The sequence below is a fragment of the Entelurus aequoreus genome, linkage group LG11 (genome assembly GCF_033978785.1).
Source record: "Entelurus aequoreus isolate RoL-2023_Sb linkage group LG11, RoL_Eaeq_v1.1, whole genome shotgun sequence".
Taxonomy (NCBI): Eukaryota; Metazoa; Chordata; class Actinopteri; order Syngnathiformes; family Syngnathidae; genus Entelurus; species Entelurus aequoreus.
The window spans coordinates 24,370,131-24,394,526 of record NC_084741.1 but is presented as its reverse complement, the minus strand read 5'-3'; the positions used below and the strand labels follow the sequence as shown (position 1 = coordinate 24,394,526).

Below are 24,396 nucleotides of genomic sequence, written 5' to 3'. Positions count from 1 at the left end.
CGTGTGTTTGGGGTCATTGTCCTGTTGGAACACCCAACTGCGCCCAAGACCCAACCTCCGGGCTGATGATTTTAGGTTGTACTGAAGAATTTGGAGGTAATCCTCCTTTTTCATTGTCCCATTTACTCTCTGTAAAGTATTGTGGCCAAACAGCTCAATTTTTATTTCATCTGACCACAGAACTTTTCTCCAGAAGGTCTTATCTTTGTCCATGTGATCAGCAGCAAACTTTAGACGAGCCTTAAGGTGTCGCTTCTGGAGCAAGGGCTTTCTTCTTGCATGGTAGCCTCTCAGTCCATGGCGATGCAAAACACACTTGACTGTGGACACTCACACCTGTGTTCCTGCAGCTTCCAATTCATTGCAGACCTGCTTTTTGGTGGTTCTCGGTTGACTCTTGATCATCCTGACCAATTTTCTCTCAGCAGCAGGTGATAGCCTGCGTTTTCTTCCTGATGGTGGCAGTGACAAAACTGTGCCATGCACTTTATACTTACGAACAGTTGTCTGCACAGTTGCTCTTGGGACCTTAAGCTGCTTTGAAATGGCTCCAAGTGACTTTCCTGACTTGTTCAAGTCAATGATTCTTTTTTTTAGTTTCTTTTACTTTCCCACTCTCGCGTTTGTAACCGAGTCATCACATGAGCCCTATTTAAATGGGCTCAGAGAAGTCAACAGGTGTCGTCAATCATAATCACTCACATGAAGTTAAGAGGCCATGCCATGAAGCTAATTTGATTTGATTGTAACTTTTCTACATCACCAAAATTGATAATGTATGTTGCTGTATGTATACTTTTGACCCAGCAGATTTGGTCACAAGTATGTGCTCCAATCACTCTATCACAAAAAAATAAGAGTTGTAGAAATTATTGGAAACTCAAAACAGACATGACATTATGTCCTTCACAAGTAATAATAATAATAATAATAATAATAATACCTGGGATTTATATAGCGCTTTTCTAAGTACCCAAAGCCACTTTACATGTTAAAAACCCATCATTCATTTACACCTGGTGGTGGTAAGCTACTTTCGTAGCCGCAGCTGCCCTGGGGTAGACTGACGGAAGCGTGGCTGCCAATTTGCGCCTACGGCCCCTCCGACCACCACCTATCATTCATTCAACATTCATTCACCGGTGTGAGCGGCACCGGGGTCAAGGGTGAAGTGTCCTGCCCAAGGACACAACGGCATGGTAAGAGGCGGGGAGCGAACCTGCAACCCTCAGGTTTCTGACACGGGCGCTCTATCCACTACGCCATGCCGCCCAAGTGTATGTAGACTTTAGACCACGACTGTATATATATATATATATATATATATATATATATATATATATATATATATATATACATATATATATATATATATATATATATATATATATATATATATATATATATATATATATATATATATATATATATATATATATATATATATATATATCAATTACAGCTGTTTGCGTAAAAGCATGTGATTAATAAAAATAATATATTGCTTTATTATAAATAATCAAGATTAAACACACTATTTGTTATGACCGCATGAAAACCCGGAGTCGGCTTCCATTGCATGCAAAGATGAGTGATGAGAGGCGGCCAATTTCACTTCGAAACAAACTCAAATGGAACTTTACATAAAACTGAAGTAATTGGATGGCATTGCAGCGACAAACTTTCTCATCATCGGCGCACAACAAATTTAAAATAGCTTCTTAAAGCAAAACACATACAGGGTTTACGTGGGACATTAAAAAGCATTAAAAGTCATTAAATGGATAGTCAATACGTCAATCCATCGAAAGATAAATTAAAATGAACTCAATAAATTGGCGGTCATCAATAAATTACTTCGTCTGTCGGTGTTTGATTTCTTCGGCTTTGGCTTTCAAACTAGTAAGGTCCGAAAGTGTGAACAGCACTGCCTCATAGCGGACACACTGGACGGCACAAAAAAACAGCTTTGCCATTGTAGGCGTGGAGTCATTAACTCTGACATCATGTCATGTTCATGAGGAAGCTGAGCTATACAATTACATGTACAATTATATAATTACTTTTCTGAATAGACAAAGTGTCTAATATATTTTTTTGACAGTCCAAACCGGTATATGTTGACAAGCATACGTAAGAACGGAGCTGCAGCGTGATCGCCTCCTTTCTCACAGCAAAGCCAACATTTCAGACGTGCAAAATATAGACACAGTTTAAGTCTTGATAAATCACAAAGTGTGTGCTAAAAAAAATTGAGTGTGCATTTTCTCAGAGTACTGTGGGCGCTCTGATGATGAGCATATTTTCTGCACATACATGAAGACAAACACGCAAAATGGATTGCTATGAGGGGCCCGTTAGGTGACATTATTCAGAATTACCTCTTACATACACTACTGAAATGCTCCCACATAAACAACTGAAATCTTTTTCTTTTATACACACTACTGAAACACTCTTATAAACACTACTGAAATGCTCTTACATACACTACTGAAATGCTCTCACATAAACAACTGAAATCTTTTTCTCTCACACCCTACTGAAACACTCTTATAAACACTACTGAAATGCTCTTACATATACTACTGAAACACTCTTATAAACACTACTGAAACACTCTTATAAACACTACTGAAATGCTCTTACATATACTACTGAAACACTCTTATAAACACTACTGAAACACTCTTATAAACACTACTGAAATACTCTTACATACACTACTGAAACACTCTTATAAACACTACTGAAATACTCTTACATACACTACTGAAACACTCTTATAAACACTACTGAAATACTCTTACATACACTACTGAAACACTCTTATAAACACTACTGAAACACTCTTACTGTTGTGTTCATTCAAGTTAATCTTAAATACTGTTCTTATACTTGAATGCCTATTGGTAATGTGTTCTACTGTCTTACTCAGGCTATTTACGTTGTGCTTTTTGATACCTTGAAGCCACCGTAGTTGGGCTGGGCCTTTTGAGGAAGTTACTGAAATAAAGGAGAGTGCTGTTGTGAAGTTGAGCGAGGCTGTTGTGTCTGTTATTTGAACATAACATTTCCCCTCAATGCCACTAGCGCGAGGAAGCGCGCCATTCTCCTACACCTGCTTGGAGCGGAGGGGAACAGAATTTTCAATTCTCTCAGCGGTACGCTGGACACTTATGATGCAGTCATAACAGCTTTGAGCGGACATTTTGTAAAATCACAGAATATCCTACTCCGCCGGTTGGAGTTCAGACGAAGATGTCAGCGCCCGGGTGAGTCTGCCAGGCAGTATGTAGCAGATTTAAGAGCCCTATCACAGAACTGTAATTTCGGCAACCTCACTGATGAACTCATTCGAGACCAGCTCATTGAGAAAACGTCTAATCCCAGAGTGCAGGAGGAGTTGTTACTCAAGGATGCAACTTTGACACTTGATGACGCACTAATAATCGCAATACAAGTGGAATCGGCTACTGAATGTGCGGCCAAAATTGCGGAAAATAAGCCTCATAGGCCTACCCCTGTTATTGAACAGTCAGTGCAACAGCTATCAACCTCAGACCCTGATGCTGCTATACAGGTAGCGCGTCCCCAGCCAACACGTCAACAGAGACGGTGTGGGAATTGTGGCTCCAACCGCCATGCAACAAGGGCCCAGGACTGCCCTGCTAGGGGCCAAACTTGTCGCCGTTGTCAGAAGCCTAACCACTTTGCCAGGTGGTGCCGGTCCGCTCCGGCCGATTACCCTGATGCACAGTCACATGACCCGGCGGTGCCTGTGCGCACTGTAGGCCCCCACTCAGCGACTTTCTCGAGGTGCCCTGTTTACCTGGATGACTGCTGCTGACGGTCTGACCATCTGTGAAGACGGAGGGGCCTGTGCCCCACACCAGAGGTAGACATCAGGGTCGTCAGGGCCTGGTGGTCCGTCCGTAAAGTAAAGGACCTTCCGTATAAGTAGAGATGCCAACGCTCACATGCCCATATACAGGCGAGTGCCTCCCGTTCGCCCACTGAATATTTCTGCTCAGTGGGGCTGAGCGCCCGAGAGGCAAACGCTACCGGTCTCTCTACGCCATCATGGATCTGTGACAGAACGGCACCTAGAGCCACTGCGGAAGCATCACAGGTCACGAATGTGGGGCTGTCCAGTTGGAAGTGCGCCAGGATCGGAGACGTGGTGAGGAGCCGCTTCAACTCGTCGAAACCAACCTGGCACTTGGGAGTCCAAGACCATGGTGTCTCCTGCCTGAGCAGCATCCTGAGCGGGGCCGTAATGGAGGAGTACTGAGGCAGGAACCGCATGTAGTAGGCTGTCATCCCCAAAAATGATGCCACCTGGGAGGCCGTCGCAGGAGTGGGGACGTCGATGATGGCATCCACGTTCGACTGGAGAGGCGAGATGCCGTCGGCGGAGACACGGAACCCAACAAAGTCTATGGCGGGTGCAGCGAAAACACACTTCTCTGTGTTCAGCGTGGCATGGTGGCGCTTGAGTGCGGTGAAAACCTGTTCCAGGCGGGCATCGTGTGTGGCAGCATCTGGCCCATGCACCACAATATCATCCAGATACGCCACAGTCCCAGTGCAGCTAGCGAGGATTGTGGACATGATTTTCTGGAAACAACTCGGCGCTGAATTGAGCCCAAAAGGCATCCTCGTGTAGCGGTACAGGCCAGTGTGGGTGATAAACGCTGTCAAGTCCCTACTCTCCTTATGTAAAGGGACTTGTGTCTTCACCATGCTGCGTGACTACATCAGACACGGTTGGCCTTCCCGTGTCCCACCTGAGCTAGAGCCGTATTCCCGTGTGAAGAACGAACTGTCATGCTGGGGTGAGGCCTGCATCGCCCGGGGACACTGCGCTGTTATCCCAGTAGCCCTCAGAGGGTGTGTCTTACAGATGGCACACCAGGGTCACCTTGGCATAGTCAAAGCCAAGCAAAGGTGCCGTGACACAGTGTGGTGGCCCGCCATCGATCGAGACCTGGAGGGACTCATCCGCTCCTGTGCAGCGTGCCTCACCAGTGGGAAGACTGGGCCACCCGCTTCGCCTCCACTCCAGCCCCTGGACTGGCCAACTAAACCGTGGGACCATCTCCAGCTTGATATCTGTGGTGAGCTGCATAATGTGCCACACCACCAGAGGTTTCTTGTGGTGGTCTACGACCTGCATTCCAAGTGGCCTGAGGTGGCTCCCATGGGAACGGTCACCTCTGCTGCCGTCGTCGCCTTCCTGGACCGCCTGTTTTCCCGTTGGGGTTTACCCCGAGCCATCACCACGGACAACGGTCCTCAGTTCCTGTCCTCGGAGTTCACCGCCTACCTTGCCAGCAAGGGTGTTACTCACATCAGAACCTCCGTCTACCACCCCCAGGCAAACGGGGGGGTGGAAAGGTACAACCAATCACTGAAGAATGGACTGCGTGCTCACATGTCCGAGGGATACTCGCTGGAGGCTGCACTGAATCAGACCCTCCTCCACTACAGGGCGACTGTCCACTCTACAACAGGGGTCTCTCCTGCCAGCCTCATGGTGGGTCGAGAGTTTGTGCTTCCCCTGTCGAGACTCCGCCCACCGATGGCCGCGAGCCCGCGACCATGCTCAGCAGCAGTCAAGTCTCGCGTCAAGGGACAACAAACTTCCATGAAGCAAAGGTTCGATCAGAAGCACAGGGCTAAATGGCCAGCTGTCAGAGTGTCGGACTGGGTCAGAGCGCGCCGGCCCCACCGCGCCAACAAACTGTCAACATTCTGGTCTGCTCCATACCAGGTCAGCCGCCAGCTGGGCCCAGCTTCATTTCAGTTAACCGATGGATCCCGTTGGCACGCTAGCTGCCTGCGCAAGGTACCTGCCCCTCCTCACCAGCCTCACGTCACAGGGGTGGCACCGAACATTCCCGCATTGGGGCCACGCCCTCCGGTGCCCGATCCAGTGGCAGCACCCCTCGCCCAGGCTGTGCCGGTCGCGCAGTGCCCTGCTCCAGCACCGGCCCCACTGCCGGTCCCCCTTGCTCCTGAGCCTCGGCCTGTTAGGGCCCGTGCACGCCCTGAGCGTTTTCAGGACTTTGTGGCCACCTTCCATACTTGAAGTTTTAAGAGAGGAGGGGAAATGTTGTGTTCATTCAAGTTAATCTTAAATACTGTTCTTATACTTGAATGCCTATTGGTAATGTGTTCTACTGTCTTACTCAGGCTATTTACGTTGTGCTTTTTGATACCTTGAAGCCACCGTAGTTGGGCTGGGCCTTTTGAGGAAGTTACTGAAATAAAGGAGAGTGCTGTTGTGAAGTTGAGCGAGGCTGTTGTGTCTGTTATTTGAACATAACACTTACATACACTACTGAAACACTCTTATAAACACTACTGAAACACTCTCATAAACACTACTGAAACACTCTTATAAACACTACTGAAATATTCTTACATACACTACTGAAATGTTTTTGTCTCACGCACACACACACCTGGAATTATTTTTCACTAGTATGTATAAACGGATTTCACCTGTGTGTGTGTGTGTGCTTTTTACACGTGTGTGTAAGGGACAACAATTTCAGTAGTATGTGTGCAAAGATTTCAGTTATGTGTATGAGCGCATCTTACCATTGTGTATACGAGCATTTTACCACTATGTGTAAGAGCATCTTACTAGTGTGTGTGAGCGATGTTGCATTCCGGTTCCGGTAAAATCCCCGCCCCTTTTCAGACAAGTTTTTTTTTTTTTTTTTAAAGCCAAGTTGTGGACAAAATGTCTGCCGACAAGTAGCTTAACCGAGGCGGGAGCTCCACTTCATAATTTGAGGGCTTCAGCGGAGAATATAATAACACTTTCAATGCAACAAGGGTCGGACTGCCGCCATGGGTCTCCCCCGCAGGACGCGGCACCTGAGCGGCCACACAGCGATGCCTTTCTCCTCCCGACAGCCGCAGCCTGGAGCACTCGTTCCATTGCGAGTTTGCACCGCACACATGCAACGTTTCAGTTCATGGACATCGGGGCAAAAGGAGGAAAAGGTAATTAGATATGATTTATTTCTAAATGATTGTTGAATCACACGAAATGTAAGACAACATGGCATTGTAGTGAGCAACAATAGTAACATGTCGAAATGTGAGTCACATCGTGTTACGTCAGTAGGTAATCATATACTAATGATAATGGATTGCATTTATTTAGCGCTTATCATCGACTAGATAAGGGGTCCCCAAACTACGGCCCGCGGGCCGGTTACGGCCCTCCAAAGTCCAACATCCGGCCCGCTGGGAAAAACAATTTTTTTGTATTATTATTTTCAATCCGTCTTTTCTAATCTAATCCATTTTTTGGTGTTCCCTAGCCGCTCAGGCAAATCATATTGTCTACAAATGCTCTCACATAAACAACTGAAACACTCTTACATACACTATGACTTATATTGTCTTAGCTGTTTTCATGTGATCTGATTGTTACATTCTTATTTCAGAGTCACCACACAGCTGCATGACCATTTCAACAAGGACGGAATAAACAACCTCAGGATTCATGGAACTTCTCTGCACACAAATATATTAATTGGAATATTCAATAAATTTCACATAGAAACATTGTGAATATTATTTTCAACAGTGTGTTGAAAACAACCTTTTTTGGCTCAGAAAGGTTCCTTATGTCTCATTATTCATATCCTTTCAATATTTGTCGGTGTGTAATTCCAGACATAGATGTAAACATTAATGAGACAACAATGAACATTTTTCAACAAGTGAACCCACTTGAAAATGATGGCAACTATGGAATAGACATTTTCACTTCAATTCTGCACTTTATTCAGTGGACAACATGGGAATAATAAGGTTTGTTAAAATGTTTTCTTCACTTGTGCAGTGTATTCTGCAAATTAACATTTTGTTTAAACATTTTGTAAAAAATAAATAAATAAGGAACCTGTTATACAGACCTGTATGAAGTTGCCCACTTTATTATTGCAAATATCAGAATAACACCGCAATACGTTTGTGCTGTGAACATTTATGTTTCTACGGTCCACACACACTTTGTCAAAATCTCCCCAAACTTGTCCCAAACGCTTGTGATACACAATTTTTTTGTCTTATGATTATTGTATTTAGGTTAGGGGCTAGGTGTAAATATTAACACATTAACTTAAACTATAATTTTAGACAAACAATATGTATTGTCTGACTACAAGAAGCATTGAAAAGTATATAAATAATAAGGCATAGGGAACCTTTTTTGAGAGAAAAAAAAAAAAGATATTTAATATGTTTATGAGAAATGTATTGAATATTCCAATTAATATATTTGTGTGCAGAGAAGTTCCATGAATCCAGAGGTTGTTTATTCCATCCTTGTTGAAATGGTCATGCAGCTGTGTGGTGACTCTGAAATAAGAATGTAACATCAGATCACATGAAAACAGCTAAGACAATATACGTCATACAGGGAAATGCATTTGTAGACAATATGATTTGCCTGAGCGGCTAGGGAACACCAAAAAATGGATTAGATTAGAAAAGACGGATTGAAAATAATAATACAAAAAAAAAATTGTTTCCAGCGGGCCGGATGTTGGACTTTGGAGGGCCGTAACCGGCCCACGGGCCGTAGTTTGGGGACCCCTTATCTAGTCGATGATAAGCGCTAAATAAATGCAATCCATTATCATTAGTATATGATTAGCTACTGACGTAACACGACGTGACTCACATTTCGACATGTTACCATTGTAGCTCACTACATTGCCATGTTGTCTTACATTTCGTGTGATTCAACAAATCATTTAGAAATAAATAATGTCTAATTACCTTTTCCTCCTTTGGCCCCATTGTCCATGAACTGAAACGTTGCATGTGTGCGGTGCAAACTCGCAATGGAACGAGTGCTCCAGGCTGCGGCTGTCGGGAGGAGAAAGGCACCGCTGTGTGGCCGCTCAGGTGCCGCGTCCTGCGGGGGAGACCCATGGCGGCAGTCCGACCCTTGTTGCATTGAAAGTGTTATTATATTCTCCGCTGAAGCCCTCAAATTATGAAGTGGAGCTCCCGCCTCGGTTAAACTACTTGTCGGCAGACATTTTGTCCACAACTTGGCTTTAAAAAAAAAAAAAAAAAAAACTTGTCTGAAAAGGGGCGGGGATTATACCGGAACCGGAATGCAACATCGCTCACACACACTAGTAAGATGCTCTTACACATAGTGGTAAAATGCTCGTATACACAATGGTAAGATGCGCTCATACACATAACTGAAATCTTTGCACACATACTACTGAAATTGTTGTCCCTTACACACACGTGTAAAAAGCACACGCACACACAGGTGAAATCCGTTTATACATACTAGTGAAAAATAATTTCAGGTGTGTGTGTGTGCGTGAGACAAAAACATTTCAGTAGTGTATGTAAGAATGTTTCAGTAGTGTTTATAAGAGTGTTTCAGTAGTGTTTATGAGAGTGTTTCAGTAGTGTTTATAAGAGTGTTTCAGTAGTGTATGTAAGAGTATTTCAGTAGTGTTTATAAGAGTGTTTCAGTAGTGTATGTAAGAGTGTTTCAGTAGTGTATGTAAGAGTATTTCAGTAGTGTATGTAAGAGTGTTTCAGTAGTGTATATAAGAGTATTTCAGTAGTGTTTATAAGAGTGTTTCAGTAGTGTTTATAAGAGTGTTTCAGTAGTGTATGTAAGAGTATTTCAGTAGTGTTTATAAGAGTGTTTCAGTAGTGTTTATAAGAGTGTTTCAGTAGTATATGTAAGAGCATTTCAGTAGTGTTTATAAGAGTGTTTCAGTAGTGTGTATAAAAGAAAAAGATTTCAGTTGTTTATGTGAGAGAATTTCAGTAATGTATGTAAGAGGTAATTCTGAATAATGTCCCTAACGGCCCCTCATAGATTGCGCTCCTTATTTTGCCAACTTAAGAAACGCAATCCTCGACACACAAACTTTGTAGCTCAGCTTGGCATGTGCCATCAAGTTTGCACGTGTTTTAGTACACGCAAAACTTTAGTAGATCAGATTAAATGTCCTCCAACAAGCACACGTGTTTGGTCTTTTCTCATAATTTACTTAAGTAATTTACAAAATGTATCATTATTAACGAGTGTCAAATAATTACAGATGCATATTACTTACACATACAAAGTATTTGAGGCAGAATTGTATTAGAAAGTATCCAGTAACAAACATGTCCACGTCATTTAACTTAACGCGTCATGAGCTTAATTTAATGAATTATTGTGGCCACTAGGTGTTGCCAATAACCAATTACCACTCCTCTTCAACTGAAAGACAGCACAAGTCCATTCCAAATGTTAAATTAAATAGGTTTGTGTTTTTCACACCTACCATTGTTCTCTGCGTGACTAATTTCACTTGAATAAACCTTTTCTAACCTTCCAAACTACAAGTAATGAAAGTATGTACGCTTCCTTCTGAAACTGTATTGATTCAAAATTGGATCAAAATCGGTATCGTATTCGACGCGAAAAAGTTGTATCGCAACTAACAGTAGCGCCATCTAGCAGTATACAACAAACATTGTCGACATATTGTGCTGTAAACACACATTTTTGCCACAAAATAGATCCTATTTTGTTAAGTTAGGTTAGCTGGACACTTTATGTATCTTGAAGGACCAAAACGTTGAATACGAAATGCAGCAATTGGATGTGTTTACCTTGAAGTTGTTCAATGAGGGTCATTGCCATCCTGGAACCCTGAGCGTCAAACACCACCTGACCCTAAAACCACAAGGTGAAGAACAAAACTAAGTTTGGATCCAGACTGCCTGTTGATCCCGTCCTGCTTTGGGACTTACCGAAACCCCCTCGAAGGAGCTGGTGTTGAGAGCACGGTAAATCTCGGACGTGATGTCGTGGTTGTTGTAGTTGAAGTCCTCCAGCCGCCGACCTTTTGCCTTGAGCGGTGCCACCGTCTTATTGAGGGCCAGCGCCAGGGCCCAGACTGCGTCGTAGGCCAAGGGGGCCTCCTGGAAGCCGCCCGTCTCTTCGGGATTCATTCCTCCCAGACGAGACATCAAGGCAGCCAGAAACTCTTGTGATGTCTGATTGAGGGGCGAGAGACAGAATAAAACGGAACTGAGAGGAGACTTCCCCGAGATAAAAGCAGATTCTGGTGAGACGATGTTTAAGACGAAGACGCAGAGGAGTGAGCAACTTTTCAGTCCGTCCAGCTTAAATAAAGCTGTGAATTTTGGGCGAAAATTTTATTTATTTAAATATAAAAAAAATATAATCATTAAAATATACACTAACTAAACAAAATAGATTAATTTATGAATGATTTAAATTGTGAAATATAATGTGAAGTAATTGTACTGAAATCATTTACTTATTTATGTGATATTTATTAGAATTCATGTATAATCATATTAATTATATTGACTTTTTTGTTAACTATCATAACATTTGTTTAAAAAGCATGTAGCATTAAATAAATGACAATAGATCCATGATATCTCTCATTCTATAAATACAAATATAAAATAGAATAATGCAATCTCAAGGTTTAGTGAAATGATTTCATATCATATGTCACAATTTAACTATCAAAACTTTTTATCCATCCATCCATCCATTTTCTACCGCTTATTCCCTTCGGGGTCGCGGGGGGTGCTGGTGCCTATCTCAGCTACAATCGGGCGGAAGGCGGGGTACACACTGGACAAGTCGCCACCTCATCGCAGAGCCAACACAGATAGACGGACAACATTCACACTCACATTCACACACTAGGGCCAATTTAGTGTTGCCAATCAACTTATCCCCAGGTGCATGTCTTTGGAGGTGGGAGGAAGCCGGAGTACCCGGAGTACCCGCAGTCACGGGGAGAACATGCAAACTCCACACAGAAAGATCCCGAGGCCGGGATTGAACTCACGACTACTCAGGACCTTCGTATTGTGAGGCAGACGCACTAACCCCTCTTCCACCGTGCTGCCAAAACTTTTTATAATTTTTTAAATTTTCAGTGTATTTATTTGTATTTTTTTATTGGCCATGAAATAAATAAATGCATCATTAAACAAATACATTTGAAAATAGGTTTAACGCAACTATTTTAGACAATATTTCACAATTAAATTAATCAATCACAATATTATGGACACATTGATAATTAGTTTCTCATTTTATTTACCTAATTTGTACTTTGATAACACAAATACTATCTATTGCAGGGGTGTCTACAGGGCGGCGCTTATTGCAGCTCGTTATTTATTAGCCCTTGTCTTATTCTGAAAATTAAATAATTTCATTATACTGTATATCAGGCGTTCTTCACATTTTTGACTTCAGGGCCCAAGTTTTCCACTACAGAGGGGCCTTGGGGCCCACTCAAATATTATTACTGAATTTGTACTCTTACTCTTTATTTTAATCGTATTAAATAATTATATCTGACATACAGTACATCCAATTTACCAGGATACACCTTGTCAAATGAAATGAAAAATGTTTTGATCACAAAGGTTATTATCAAGGCTTATATCAGGCTGATTACAAAAATGGGACTCATAAAAACTGATGAAAAATACAATTACACAATGCTAAAACAAATAAAGTCTAACTTAATGATAAATACATTTCATAAATAAACCGTCAATAAAATTATTTAAAGTGCAAATTAAAATACAGCTTCACCACTTTAGCCATATTGTTTGCACTTATTTGGGAAACTTCTCTTTGAAACTGAAATCAACCAAAAATTTAAACTTGAGCTTCTCTTCTTCTAGCTCCAGACGTCTTATTTTTATTTGATGTTGTAATTACTGCCACATGCGGTGGAAAAGTGTATCATAAATGAATACGGCTGCTCCCATACGGACCACAGCTGAGAAACAGATATTTTTTGGCGGCCCTCTAAGGGACGCTTGCATGCCAACAATAGGCCCTATGGTTAAGAAACACTGGTATATATGATACACTCATAACTAGGGATGTGTACCGGTATTTTCTGGTACCGGTTCCTAATTAGGTCGGTCCATGAGATTCTGGACTAATGATACTGGTTTTGTTCCAGCTGACCGACACATTAAAATCTGCTTTGAATAATGACAAATAAGGAAGCAACACCACACAAAAATTTGTAACACCACAAATTGGCAAAAGTTCCTCAAAGCCACGCACGTTGTGTCAGTTTGAAGTGAACACACTTTTCTCACGAGTCACGACCGTGTTTTATCAACCGTCCTCCTAGCAAGCCATTATTCCACAGGCCAGGAATAATCCACTCATGAAAAATGTAGGTAATATAATAATCCATGAAGTTGCTTTGAAGCAAGATAGCATCTGCTGTGACTGACAGGTCTCTGTTGCGCTCTGACGTCACTCCATTGTGCCGCGTTTGCATATCATTAAAAGATAGTTTGCTTAAATGTATTTCAGTTTGTTCTGTCTCTTGACTACAAACTGGACGATCGAGCATTACACTTGATCACTGAGTCTTTTATTTGTACAACACACACTACACACATACTGTACATACATCGGTAGCTGTTAACAATCAATATGGCTTCCGGTCCGTCACTCAAATACGTCTGTGTGCAACATAAACACATGATTCCAATTGTTACAAATTGCACACCCGCATAACATGTTAATTGACTGTATTGAGAAATATATGATATATTTGATATGATTTAATGTGAGTGTGAGTGTTGTCTGTCTATCTGTGTTGGCCCTGTGATGAGGTGGCGATTTGTCCAGGGTGTACCCCACCTTTCGCCCAAATGCAGCTGGGATTGGCTCCAGCATCCCCCGCGACCCGAGAGGGACAAGCGGTAGAAAATGGATGGATGGATATTTGATATGACATATCATGTAAAAGTGTTTTGCACATGCTTGCCATACATACATATTATTTCCAGCTGAGTGTAATTGTAATGAATAGAAAAACAGTGATGGATCTGTGTCGTCTTTACAAGAAGATGACATTAAAGATTAAAGATTAAAGTACCAATGATTGTCACACACACACTAGATGTGGTGAAATTTGTCCTCTGCATTTGTCCCATCCCCTTGGGGAGCAGTGGGCAGCAGCGGCGCCGGGCATAACTGCCTTTCACCTTGCACTGCACACCTTGCATAGTTGGCTTCTTTAGGACTTAAAAAACCAGGTCTGCCCTGACATGTACAATACATCATCATGTCAACATCATGTTGGAGGGGTTATGGTTAAAATTGTGCTAACATAAACGCTATATCAAAATGCATTTTTTTACATCTTTATTTCCACAAATGAGATATAGTACCGCTAAACATCAGTATAAATAACGAATATCTATAAGGGCATTGAACCAATAAAATCTTAACAATATATATCCCTACTCATCAGTGACGTGCAGTGAGGTTCATGGCTGGTGAGGCCCTGACTTCATCACAGTCAGATTTACAAACATATAAACCCTAAAGAGTATCTTATTCACCATTTAATTGGCAGCAGTTAACGGGTTATGTTTAAAAACTCATACCAGCATTATTCCCTGCTTGGCACTCAGCATCAAGGGTTGGAATTGGGGGTTCAATCACCAAAAATTATTCCCGGGCGCGGCGCCGCTGCTGCCCACTGCTCCCCTCACCACAATAATGTTCGTGTTGGAGGAGTGGTGAATGAATGAAATATGAAATCCGTGCTGCAGTCTGCAAGTGTACCTAATGCTGTGGCCCTGCAGTCATTCACAACTCCTCCAACACAAACATTATTGTTTTTGCACTTTTTGGCTTCTTATTAAATAGATTTTTTAAATAGATTCAATCTTGCACGTGGAAAGTTTAAGTGTGGGCTTTAGTTGATATAACACTCCCGTCAGGGGGTACATTCTACGGCGGGTGTGCATTCTCTACCACCAGGAGGCGGGATTACTGCGAGCCTCAGCCAGCGCGTCTTTTGCAGCCGTTTTATGATTGCTCAGCACAAGAAATACGTTACACACATACAGTTGTTGACAAAATACACTGTAAATTATATACCTCAGCTAACTAAACTATGGAAATGTATAATATAGTTCATATAGCAATACGGTGTCACTGCACAGCAGGCCAGCAGTTAGCCGAGTCCGCAATCCATGTTGAGGCACGAAGCAGTGACGTGCCTCAACTGGCTGCGGATCACAGCAAGTCTCTTCTCAGTATTTGAACGGCAAATGTGAAAATTCAGCGATTTTGAAGAAAAATAATCTAAAACTGGTCAAGTTAAATGGAAAATAACTTTATAGTATAATCACTGGATACATATAACAATTTAATTTTTTTTTTTCCTTTTTACATTTTTTTTCTTTCCATGATGGCACGTGAGGCCCCGCCTCACCTGCCTCCACTGACTGCACGTCACTGCTACTCATAACTATTTGCCTTGTCACCTGTAACAAAAAAGCTAAGATGTAGATGTTTTTTAGATGTTTTGTACGGTTATTTTATCATACATAGACTGACCTACATTACCTTGCTTATAACGCCTGTAACGTACAAGATGTATCAAAGTAGCCCCCGCATCCTCTTGTTTTTATGTATGCGTCCATACATGGATGACAGACAACAAATTAGCTGAACTGTTGGATGCTAACCATTTTTATGCTAACTCGCAGACAACTACCTAGCGTTGTCGCCATCGCCACTGTCAACGTACTGTTTGTTGAAAAATAGCCGAGATGTAATGAAGTACAAAACTACCGCTGACGGAAAACGTGGGCTGACAACTAACTCTAACGCCTCACAGAGTGTTTTGGGTGTAAATTCGCCCTCAGTGATTTGTCACCCGCGTACTTTGGCAGGAGAACAATTAAGCTAATCTCTGAGTGCTCATGTGTGACGGCAGATTATTGCGAGCAATCATCAAGATGTCCCAGAGGATTCCCCGAGGCCCACGCACGTCCAATTCAGCACTGACAAGTCTGATTCATTAAAATTCCACCTTGGCATTTAAATGGCGATGTGCATCGCACATCCTACGGTGCCTGGCATGCCGGCTGTCTGCGGCCGCCCCAGCGCGGAGAAATATGCCAATTTCAAACTTGGAAATTGAATTTGAAATAGACTGATAATATGCAGGCGCCTCCATCGTATCTGGGACATTACACGTCCACGCCGACAGGTGTGCTTTTTTAAATTCAAACAACAGCCGCTGGTAATGGGGGCAGGGGGAAGGACGAGTAAACAAGAAGAGGAAAAGTCAGGAAAGGTCAAAAGGAGAGATGCTTTAAGAGGATTAAACAGCGTGAATGTGGAGATGAGGCAGGAAGTGGCGCTGAGATGCTAAAATGCTGACCATAAACAAAAAAGGAGGAACCCCACTTCTATTTCGTGAGGCGAAATCCTCCTTCTGTTGCAGATTTAGGAATATTCTTGATAAACAGCGCATTAACGCCGGAATATTTATCTCGGTAAACACCCAAAGCGCCAACAGTAACAGTTTATACACGCCAAAGAATGACTTGAATAAATGAAAGACTTGCCAGCACACAGCTAAACTGTTGCCTACAGTGCAAAAAAACAGATGTTTATAATCCACATTAGGTTGTTTTTTTTACAAAACAGTTTAGCTAGCATTAGCTTCGCACACAGATACTTAGCCAATGGCTCTGTTTAGCTAATTACAGAAAGAAATAAAAAGGAATCGTTTTTATTGGCGCTAGTTAGTTATTGGGTTTCGAGGATGAATTTCTAACTATTTGCGAAGGATAGAGCAAATACTGAAGAAGCCACATATGGACAACACACATGGCTCATGGACTCCAGCGTACTGTGGGCGTAGTGTACTGCACTGAATGCGTAATGTAATTTATACTCAACTCTGTATGTATACACTTGCTCTTTTGTAATATTGCGACTCATTTTAATTGCCAATAATACATCTAAATAAACAAATGACAGACTGAATGACTGAGCACTAGAGTTGTCCCGATACTAATATTTTGGTACCGCTACCAAAATGTACTTCGATACTTTTTGATACTTTTCTAAATGAAGGGAACCACAAAAAATGTCATCATTAGCTTTATTTTACAAAAAAAAATCGTATGATACATTATGTATCATACTTATATGTATCATATGTATTATACATATGTTTCTTATTGCAATCAAATAACAATTTTGTCATTAAATAAGGTAGTGAACATACTAGACAACTTCTCTTTTAGTAATAAGTAAGCAAACAAAGGCTCCTAACTTAGCTGCTGACATATTCAGTAACATAGTGTGTCATTTCTCATTCTACCATTTTGTCAAAATTACGAGGGACAAGCGGTAGAAAACAAATTATTAATCTACTTGTTCATTTACTGTTAATATCTGGTTATTTTTTGTTTTAACATGTTAAAATGTAAGAAGCACTTATTTTTTTGTTGTTTGATACATTATATAAGTTTTGGGTCGTACCACGAATTTGGGTATTGATCCGTTGCAGGGTCATACATTGGTCATACTTAAAGTCTTCATGTATTCAGTGACATATTTCCTGAGTTTATAAACATAATACAAACATAAAAAAGGAAAAAAAGACTGTGGTGATAAAAAATGTTGATGTAATCATTGTAGTAACAACTAGATACGGCTCTTGTACCTAACATCATTACAATCGATATCTGTGTAGACCGACTGTTTTGTTTACATTCAGGAGCGCTAGCTTGTTGTTAGCGGTTAGCTATTGTATCCTCCTACGGTGTGTAGTGAGCATGTTTTGCTATTCTTCGACCTGCTGGGAGTGTTTTTGTAAGAAATGTACTTTATTTGTCACCAGGGACGGCGTGGCGAAGTTGGTAGAGTGGCCGTGTCAGCAATCGGAGTGTTGCTGGTTACTGGGGTTCAATCCCCACCTTCAACCATCCTAGTCACGTCCGTTGTGTCCTTGGGCAAGACACTTCACCCTTGCTCCTGATGGCTGCTGGTTAGCGCCTTGCATGGCAGCTCCCGCCATCAGTGTGTGAATGTGTGTGTGAATGGGTGAATGTGGAAATACTGTCAAAGCGCTTTGAGTACCTTGAAGGTAGAAAAGTGCTATACAAGTATAACCCATTTATCATTTATCATTTACCATGGAGGAGAGGCTAGTGATTTAGAAGTAGCTAAAACACTACAGAGTTAGCTGCTACTAGCTGGCTATGTTTTAAATCCCCACTTGCAGAGCAGCGCTTCAGTGTTTATAACTCCAACTTTATCATTAGGTTTAAAGCCAAAATACGTCCATTCTCACTGACGCTCACATACAGTGAAAAACTTATTTTTTCTGCAGCATTTTCCCGGTTTTCGTGTCGTGACTGAGGCAGAACATTTCCAAACTATAAGCCGCTACTTTTTTCCTACACTACTAGGGATGGGCGATACCACACTTTTAGGATTCGATACGATACTTTTTCTTGCATTTTCATCGATACAGATACCGATACCATTAATTTCTTATTGGCAATTTTTGTCAGTCAAAAATATTATTACTATTATTATTTAAGACAAATCACAAGACAAATACAGACCATTTATACCACATGTATTATGGTCAATATATAATAAAAGTCAAATTAAAATAAATAACATAAATATGAAAAATAAATTAAATATTGTATATAATAATAATTATATATTATATATAATAACAATTAGATATTAGGGCTTTCCAATTAACTGTCAAATCCGAATCGCAAGAAGCTGCAGTTATTTTTTAAAGTTTGTGATATAATTAGCAATTAATGAAATATGAAATAGGGTAATGTTTTCGAAATGTAAGAAATCATGTTACAGATTAAAACCAAAATCACATTCAATCATATATTTCAAGATTTTCTTGGAAAAAAATAAAACTGTCATGCAAAGATGAAGAATCTCCAAATTATATCTCTTTCTTATCTTGTTTTAAATACTCAAGCAATTTTCAACTAACAGTAAATTCCCCTGTGTGGAAATTGTTTGAATTTAGGATAATCATTTAAACAAAAATATTCAGTAAAAAAATAAAATAAACAATGCCTGACACTGGATATGCCTGGCTGCATCGCTGTCGGCTGGCTGTGTGTGTGTGTTGCACGTTGACGACGCTCATTCGCTGTCTCCTGTGACGTGACTGGGCCAGCTCTATACTCTGCCAGGTACAGGGGTGTCCCAGCACATAGTAAGTTAAGTAAGTCATCAAAAACATCTGAAAGTGATGCTTGCACCCCCCACACGCAGTTTTTTGGTTTATATCGATACTTTTTTCAGAAAAGTGATGCCAAATGAGTAGCGTGTGAGTATCGATATATCGATACCACAGGATCGATACGCACATCCCTATACACTACACGGCTCATCATACGATGCGGCTAACTTATTTAAAAAAATTCCGCTAATTGCCATAATGTTTGGTGTTCAATAATTTTCATTAAACCCAAGCACAGGACTGAAATGGCGCTTTATTGTTTGTGCTATGGCGCCATCTTTTGGGCGAGTTCGTTCACTGCAGGTGCTGCGAATTGAAAATATACTTTCTGTTTTGCCTCAAACCGAAAGTAAAACCGTTAATAGCATTTCTGCTCGAAAGGATTCTCCATTCATCACTCCAAACAACGTTTGTAAGTTTCACAATTTGACTAAAACAATTCTTACTTACTAACTTACTGTTGGATGTCTGTAGGAGTGTTTTCATGCATATTTGTACATGCTATCGCAATGCATTGAAGCTAGCATCGTTAGCATTAGCTAATATGCTAACACATCTACGAGTGTCTGTTAGTATTATTAACATACAATGGCGTTCATTTTGTATTGTTTGTTTAACAAATTACTCAGTAAACTCACCAAAACGTCACCGTGGAGTTATTGAGTCTGTTTAGCTGATTGGTGAGCGAGCTTCCGCATCTACTGGGTCCATGGCGAAAACTTCTGTTTTGTCTGATCAACCCTTTTACTGCCGTTTTACAGGCACCGTTTGGAAACAATGAAGGTACTGTAAGTAAATAAACATTTACAAAATATTTCTGTGTAAATAGAATTTCACAACGTATATATCTGCGACTTATACTGTAGTACAGTACGGTGGGGCTAATATCTGGAAAATACTTTTTTCTTTGAAAATTTAGTGGGTGCGCTTTATAGTCCGGAAAATTGAAAGGGCATACTGGAAAGCCTTATATGCCCGTTGTGTTGAAAGTGGTGTTTTAATCTGAATAATCACAGTGTTGCTGTGGGTTCATTTTGATTCATCACGATGCAATATCATTAATTTTCAACCAGCATTTATAGTCTTACATTATGTCCGATTTTCTAAACAAACATTTATCCACATTAATGTAGACCTGTTACTTCTTTTGTGTTATTATTAATGTGCTATTTTAAGATGAAAGTGCTGCGGTGAAAAGACAACTCCTTTCTGCAGAGTGTGCTTAACACCTGATTTGATTATTTATCGACTCGGCGGACCTAATAGGGGACGATGTCATCTGTGCTCACGGAGCGTGATGACTCTCATAAACGTCACGACCTCCTGACAAGTCATTAAAACCGATGCCGGAGGTCATGAAAATTCCTACCCGTGATTAATTTTACAAGAAACCATCCAATTAAATCTGAGATACTACTCTGTGGACGCTGCAGTAGCTTGGGGATGGCCTGGTGACAACGCTAATAACAGCACGGCCCGTCTTTGGGCCATGCTCAGGTGTTCAACTTCAGCATAATAAAAAAAAACATATAACCAGCCTGTCTGCATGATTTTAGTATTTCCCATGACATTACTTTAAAATACTGATATCTTGAAGGTGCTGCAGACCTTTACGTTCACAGTTCGGAATCCTAACAAATGTCCAATTGATTAATTTCACGACCTATTTATCCAAATAATTTACGACACCTTTAATATATTTCATGACACTGCATTGCATTGAAAAGCACAATGAAATGTAACATGAAACAATCACTTGGTGTGCAGGATCAGAAACCTGATTGGTTGAACTGCAATGTAAAAGCCACATGTAGTTTCCATGATGTCTCTTACAGACACCATGTTATAAAAAGCTAACAAATAAGTAAATAGTCCATTGAATACTGTATGTAAAAAGGTCATTAAATAAATACAGTTGTGGTAAAATTTTAAAAAAGGCAATCGAATTAAATAAAGGTAATTAAATCAATAAATTAGTAATGGAATACATGACTTAATCATATAAGAAAGAAAAAAAATCTAATAAATAAAAGGTTACTAAATAAATAAAACGGTAATGAAGTGATTAAATTGATCATGAAATAAAAATCATGACCGAAAGAATAAGATCGCGGATACAAGCGGCCGAAATGAGTTTCCTCAGAAGGGTGGCTGGCATCTCCCTTAGAGATAGGGTGAGAAGTTCAGTCACCCGAGAGAGACTCGGAGTAGAGCCACTGCTCCTTCGCTTGGAAAGGAGCCAGCTTAGGTGGTTCGGGCATCTCGTGCGGATGCCTCACGAGCGTCTCCCTAGGGAGGTCCTCGTTGCACGTCCCACTGGGAGGAGGCCCCGCGGCAGGCCAAGGACCAGATGGGGGGATTACATCTCCTCTCTGGCCTGGGAACGCTTCGGAATTCCCCAGGAGGAAGTCGCTAATGTTGCTCTGGAGAGGGAAGTCTGGGGGTCTTTGCTGGAGCTGTTGTCCCCGCGACCCGATTCCGGATAAGCGGTTGAAGATGGATGGATGGATGGATGAAATAAAACAAGTCATGGAATACAAAAAATTATTAATAAATGCATTAATTATCAAATAAATAAAATGCTTTAAAATAAATACAACTTTATGAAGTTGTCCATTGAATATATTTGTCATTAGATAAATGAAAAGACATTCAGTAAATCCCTTTGAGACAGTTGTGATTAAGGGCTAAATAAATAAAAGTTGATTGATTGAGTAAATAAAAAGGTAAATAAACTATGTTCCAAATTATTATGCAAAGTACATTTTACTCAAATTTTCATAAATAATTGATGCAAATGTCAGTCAGTATAATTTTCAAGTCATCAGCCATTAGAGTTTAATTCAAATTAATTTCATTGAACAAATCTCAAAATGATAACAGTATTTTTTTTACAATAAATTATTACAATAAATAACTCAAGAGTCCACTGTTCCAAATTAATAAGCACAACAGCGTTTCAAGACATTTTATAGGCTATAAAGAACTCAAAATGGTCACATGTTGGATTTGTAGCGATATAAGACCATATAAATTAAAATATTATGATTGAAATAACTTGATTAAACAGGCTGAGTTACATGTTAATATAATATATTGCTTGATATCACTTTCATAAGCCTTGCATCCATTGAACTTGTGAGTTCTTGGACAGTTTCAGCTTTAATTTCTTAGCAGGATGTTAGAATAGCGTCCCAGAGCTGCTGCTTGGATATTAAATGTCTCCCACCCTCATAGATCTTTTGCTTGATGATGCTCCAGAGGTTCTCAATAGGGTTGAGGTCAGGAGAAGATGGTGGCCACACCATCAGTTTCTCTCCTCTTATGCCCATAGCAGCCGGTGACTCAGTGGTGTTCTTTGCAGCATGAGATGGGGCATTGTCATGCATGAAGATGATTTGTTGTCGGAAGGTACGGTTCCTCTTTTTGTACCATGGAAGAAAGTGGTCAGTCACAAACTACACATACTTTGCTGAGGTCATTTTCACACCCTCAGGGACCCTAAAGGGACCTACCAGCTCTCTCCCCATGATTCCAGCCCAAAACATGACACCCCCACCACCTTGCTGCCGTCTCAGCTTTGTTGGGACATTGTGGCCATTCACCAACCATCCGCTGCCCCAGTCACCGGGCCATCTAGGGTTGCACGGCACTCATCGGTAAACAAAACTGTTTGAAAATTAGTCTTCATGTATTCCTGAGCCCACTGCAACCGTTTCTGCTTGTGAGCATTGTTTAGAGGTGGCCGAATATTAGCTTTAAGCACACTTGCAAACTTCTTGAGGATCCTACATCATGAGGTTCGTGGAACTCCAGAGGCACCAAATACAGTATCTCTTTGCTGCTTTGCAATGGCCTTTTAGCAGCTTCTCTCTTAATCCGATGAAGTTGTCTTTTTCTTTTGCCTTTATCTGCACGAACTTGCCTGTGATAAATAAATGATAAATGGGTTGTACTTGTATAGCGCTTTTCTACCTTCAAGGTACTCAAAGCGCTTTGACAGTATTTCCACATTTACCCATTCACACACACATTCACACACTGATGGCGGGAGCTGCCATGCAAGGCGCTACCAGCAGCCATCAGAGGCAAAGGGTGAAGTGTCTTGCCCAAGGACACAACGGACGTGACTAGGAAGGTAGAAGGTGGGAATTGAACCCCAGTAACCAGCAACACTCCGATTGCTGGCACAGCCACTCTACCAACTTCGCCACGCCGTCTGTGCTCTGAATTAGCAACATATTTTTTTACAGTTCGATGATCACACATAAGTTTTTTGGAAATAGCCAATGTTTTCATACCCTGAGCAGGTAGTGTACTATCTTACGCTTTTCAACAGCAGAGAGATCGCTTTTCTTCCCCATATCGCTTGAAACCTGTGGCCTTCTTAATAATGTGGAACATCACTTTTAAGCAGTTTTCCTTTGATTGGGATGACCTGGGAGACTATTTATCACAAGTGTCTGGAATTGATGTCAATGATCTACAGAGCCTTGAGACACAATACCATCCATGAGTTTAATGGAAAAACAAAAAAATAAATGTTTTTGAGTCTTAAAACCAATTTGCATAATCATTTGGAACACAGTTGTAAACTGGTCGTGAAATTAAAAAAAAAAGCCATGAAATACTGTTTATAAAAAGCCCATGCAATAAATACTGTATATTGGTGATTAAATAAATAAAAATCTCTCAAATAAATAAAAGGTGCATCCACTAAATACATAAAATAGGTTTTGTACGTACAACAATGTCAGATTGCAGGTGAAAAATTTACTAACTGATAAGAAATCTAAGAAATTATTTTTAAATTTTTGATAAATTACTTTAGATTTTATTGAATAATACAAATTCTCTTGAATCAGTTTTTTGTAAGTGTGAGAGCAGCATGTGTACTGTACATATTATGAAAGACGAGGTGACCAAACATGGGTTTTTTATACTGCTTGTCCTTACTAATGCTGCGTTCCATTTACATGGGAAGTGGGAAGTCGTAGCTGGGAATGACGTCACCACCGAGTTGAGAGCGTTCCAGTTAAGAAGTCTGAAATCAAGATGGCCACATTCACGGAAGGTATTTTTGCGTTTTCCTTGTCTGAATATAAACAACTTATGGGAAAATATGCACGCTTTCTGCCACCTTGAAACACGCAGAATGAAGAGAAAAAAAACAGATGCTATTGCTAGCGATATAGAACGTATATGTGACGTTACTATATACAAACGCAAAACAATACATTGAGGGCATTCGATC

At 40.8% G+C, this 24,396-nt stretch overlaps 1 protein-coding gene across 5 annotated transcripts in view; it reads right to left on the bottom strand.

The window, feature by feature from the left end:
• The window catches only part of gabbr1a (gamma-aminobutyric acid (GABA) B receptor, 1a), a 238,125-nt gene that overhangs the window by 72,946 nt on the left and 140,783 nt on the right, over positions 1-24,396 (bottom strand). For all 5 annotated transcript variants that reach the window (XM_062062735.1, XM_062062732.1, XM_062062736.1 and 2 more), the window contains 2 exons: positions 10,816-11,061; positions 10,675-10,738 (listed from right to left, as the gene is read on the bottom strand). In XM_062062735.1, coding sequence (XP_061918719.1) covers positions 10,675-10,738; positions 10,816-11,061 — 310 coding nt within the window. The remainder of the gene's footprint in view (positions 1-10,674; positions 10,739-10,815; positions 11,062-24,396) is intronic.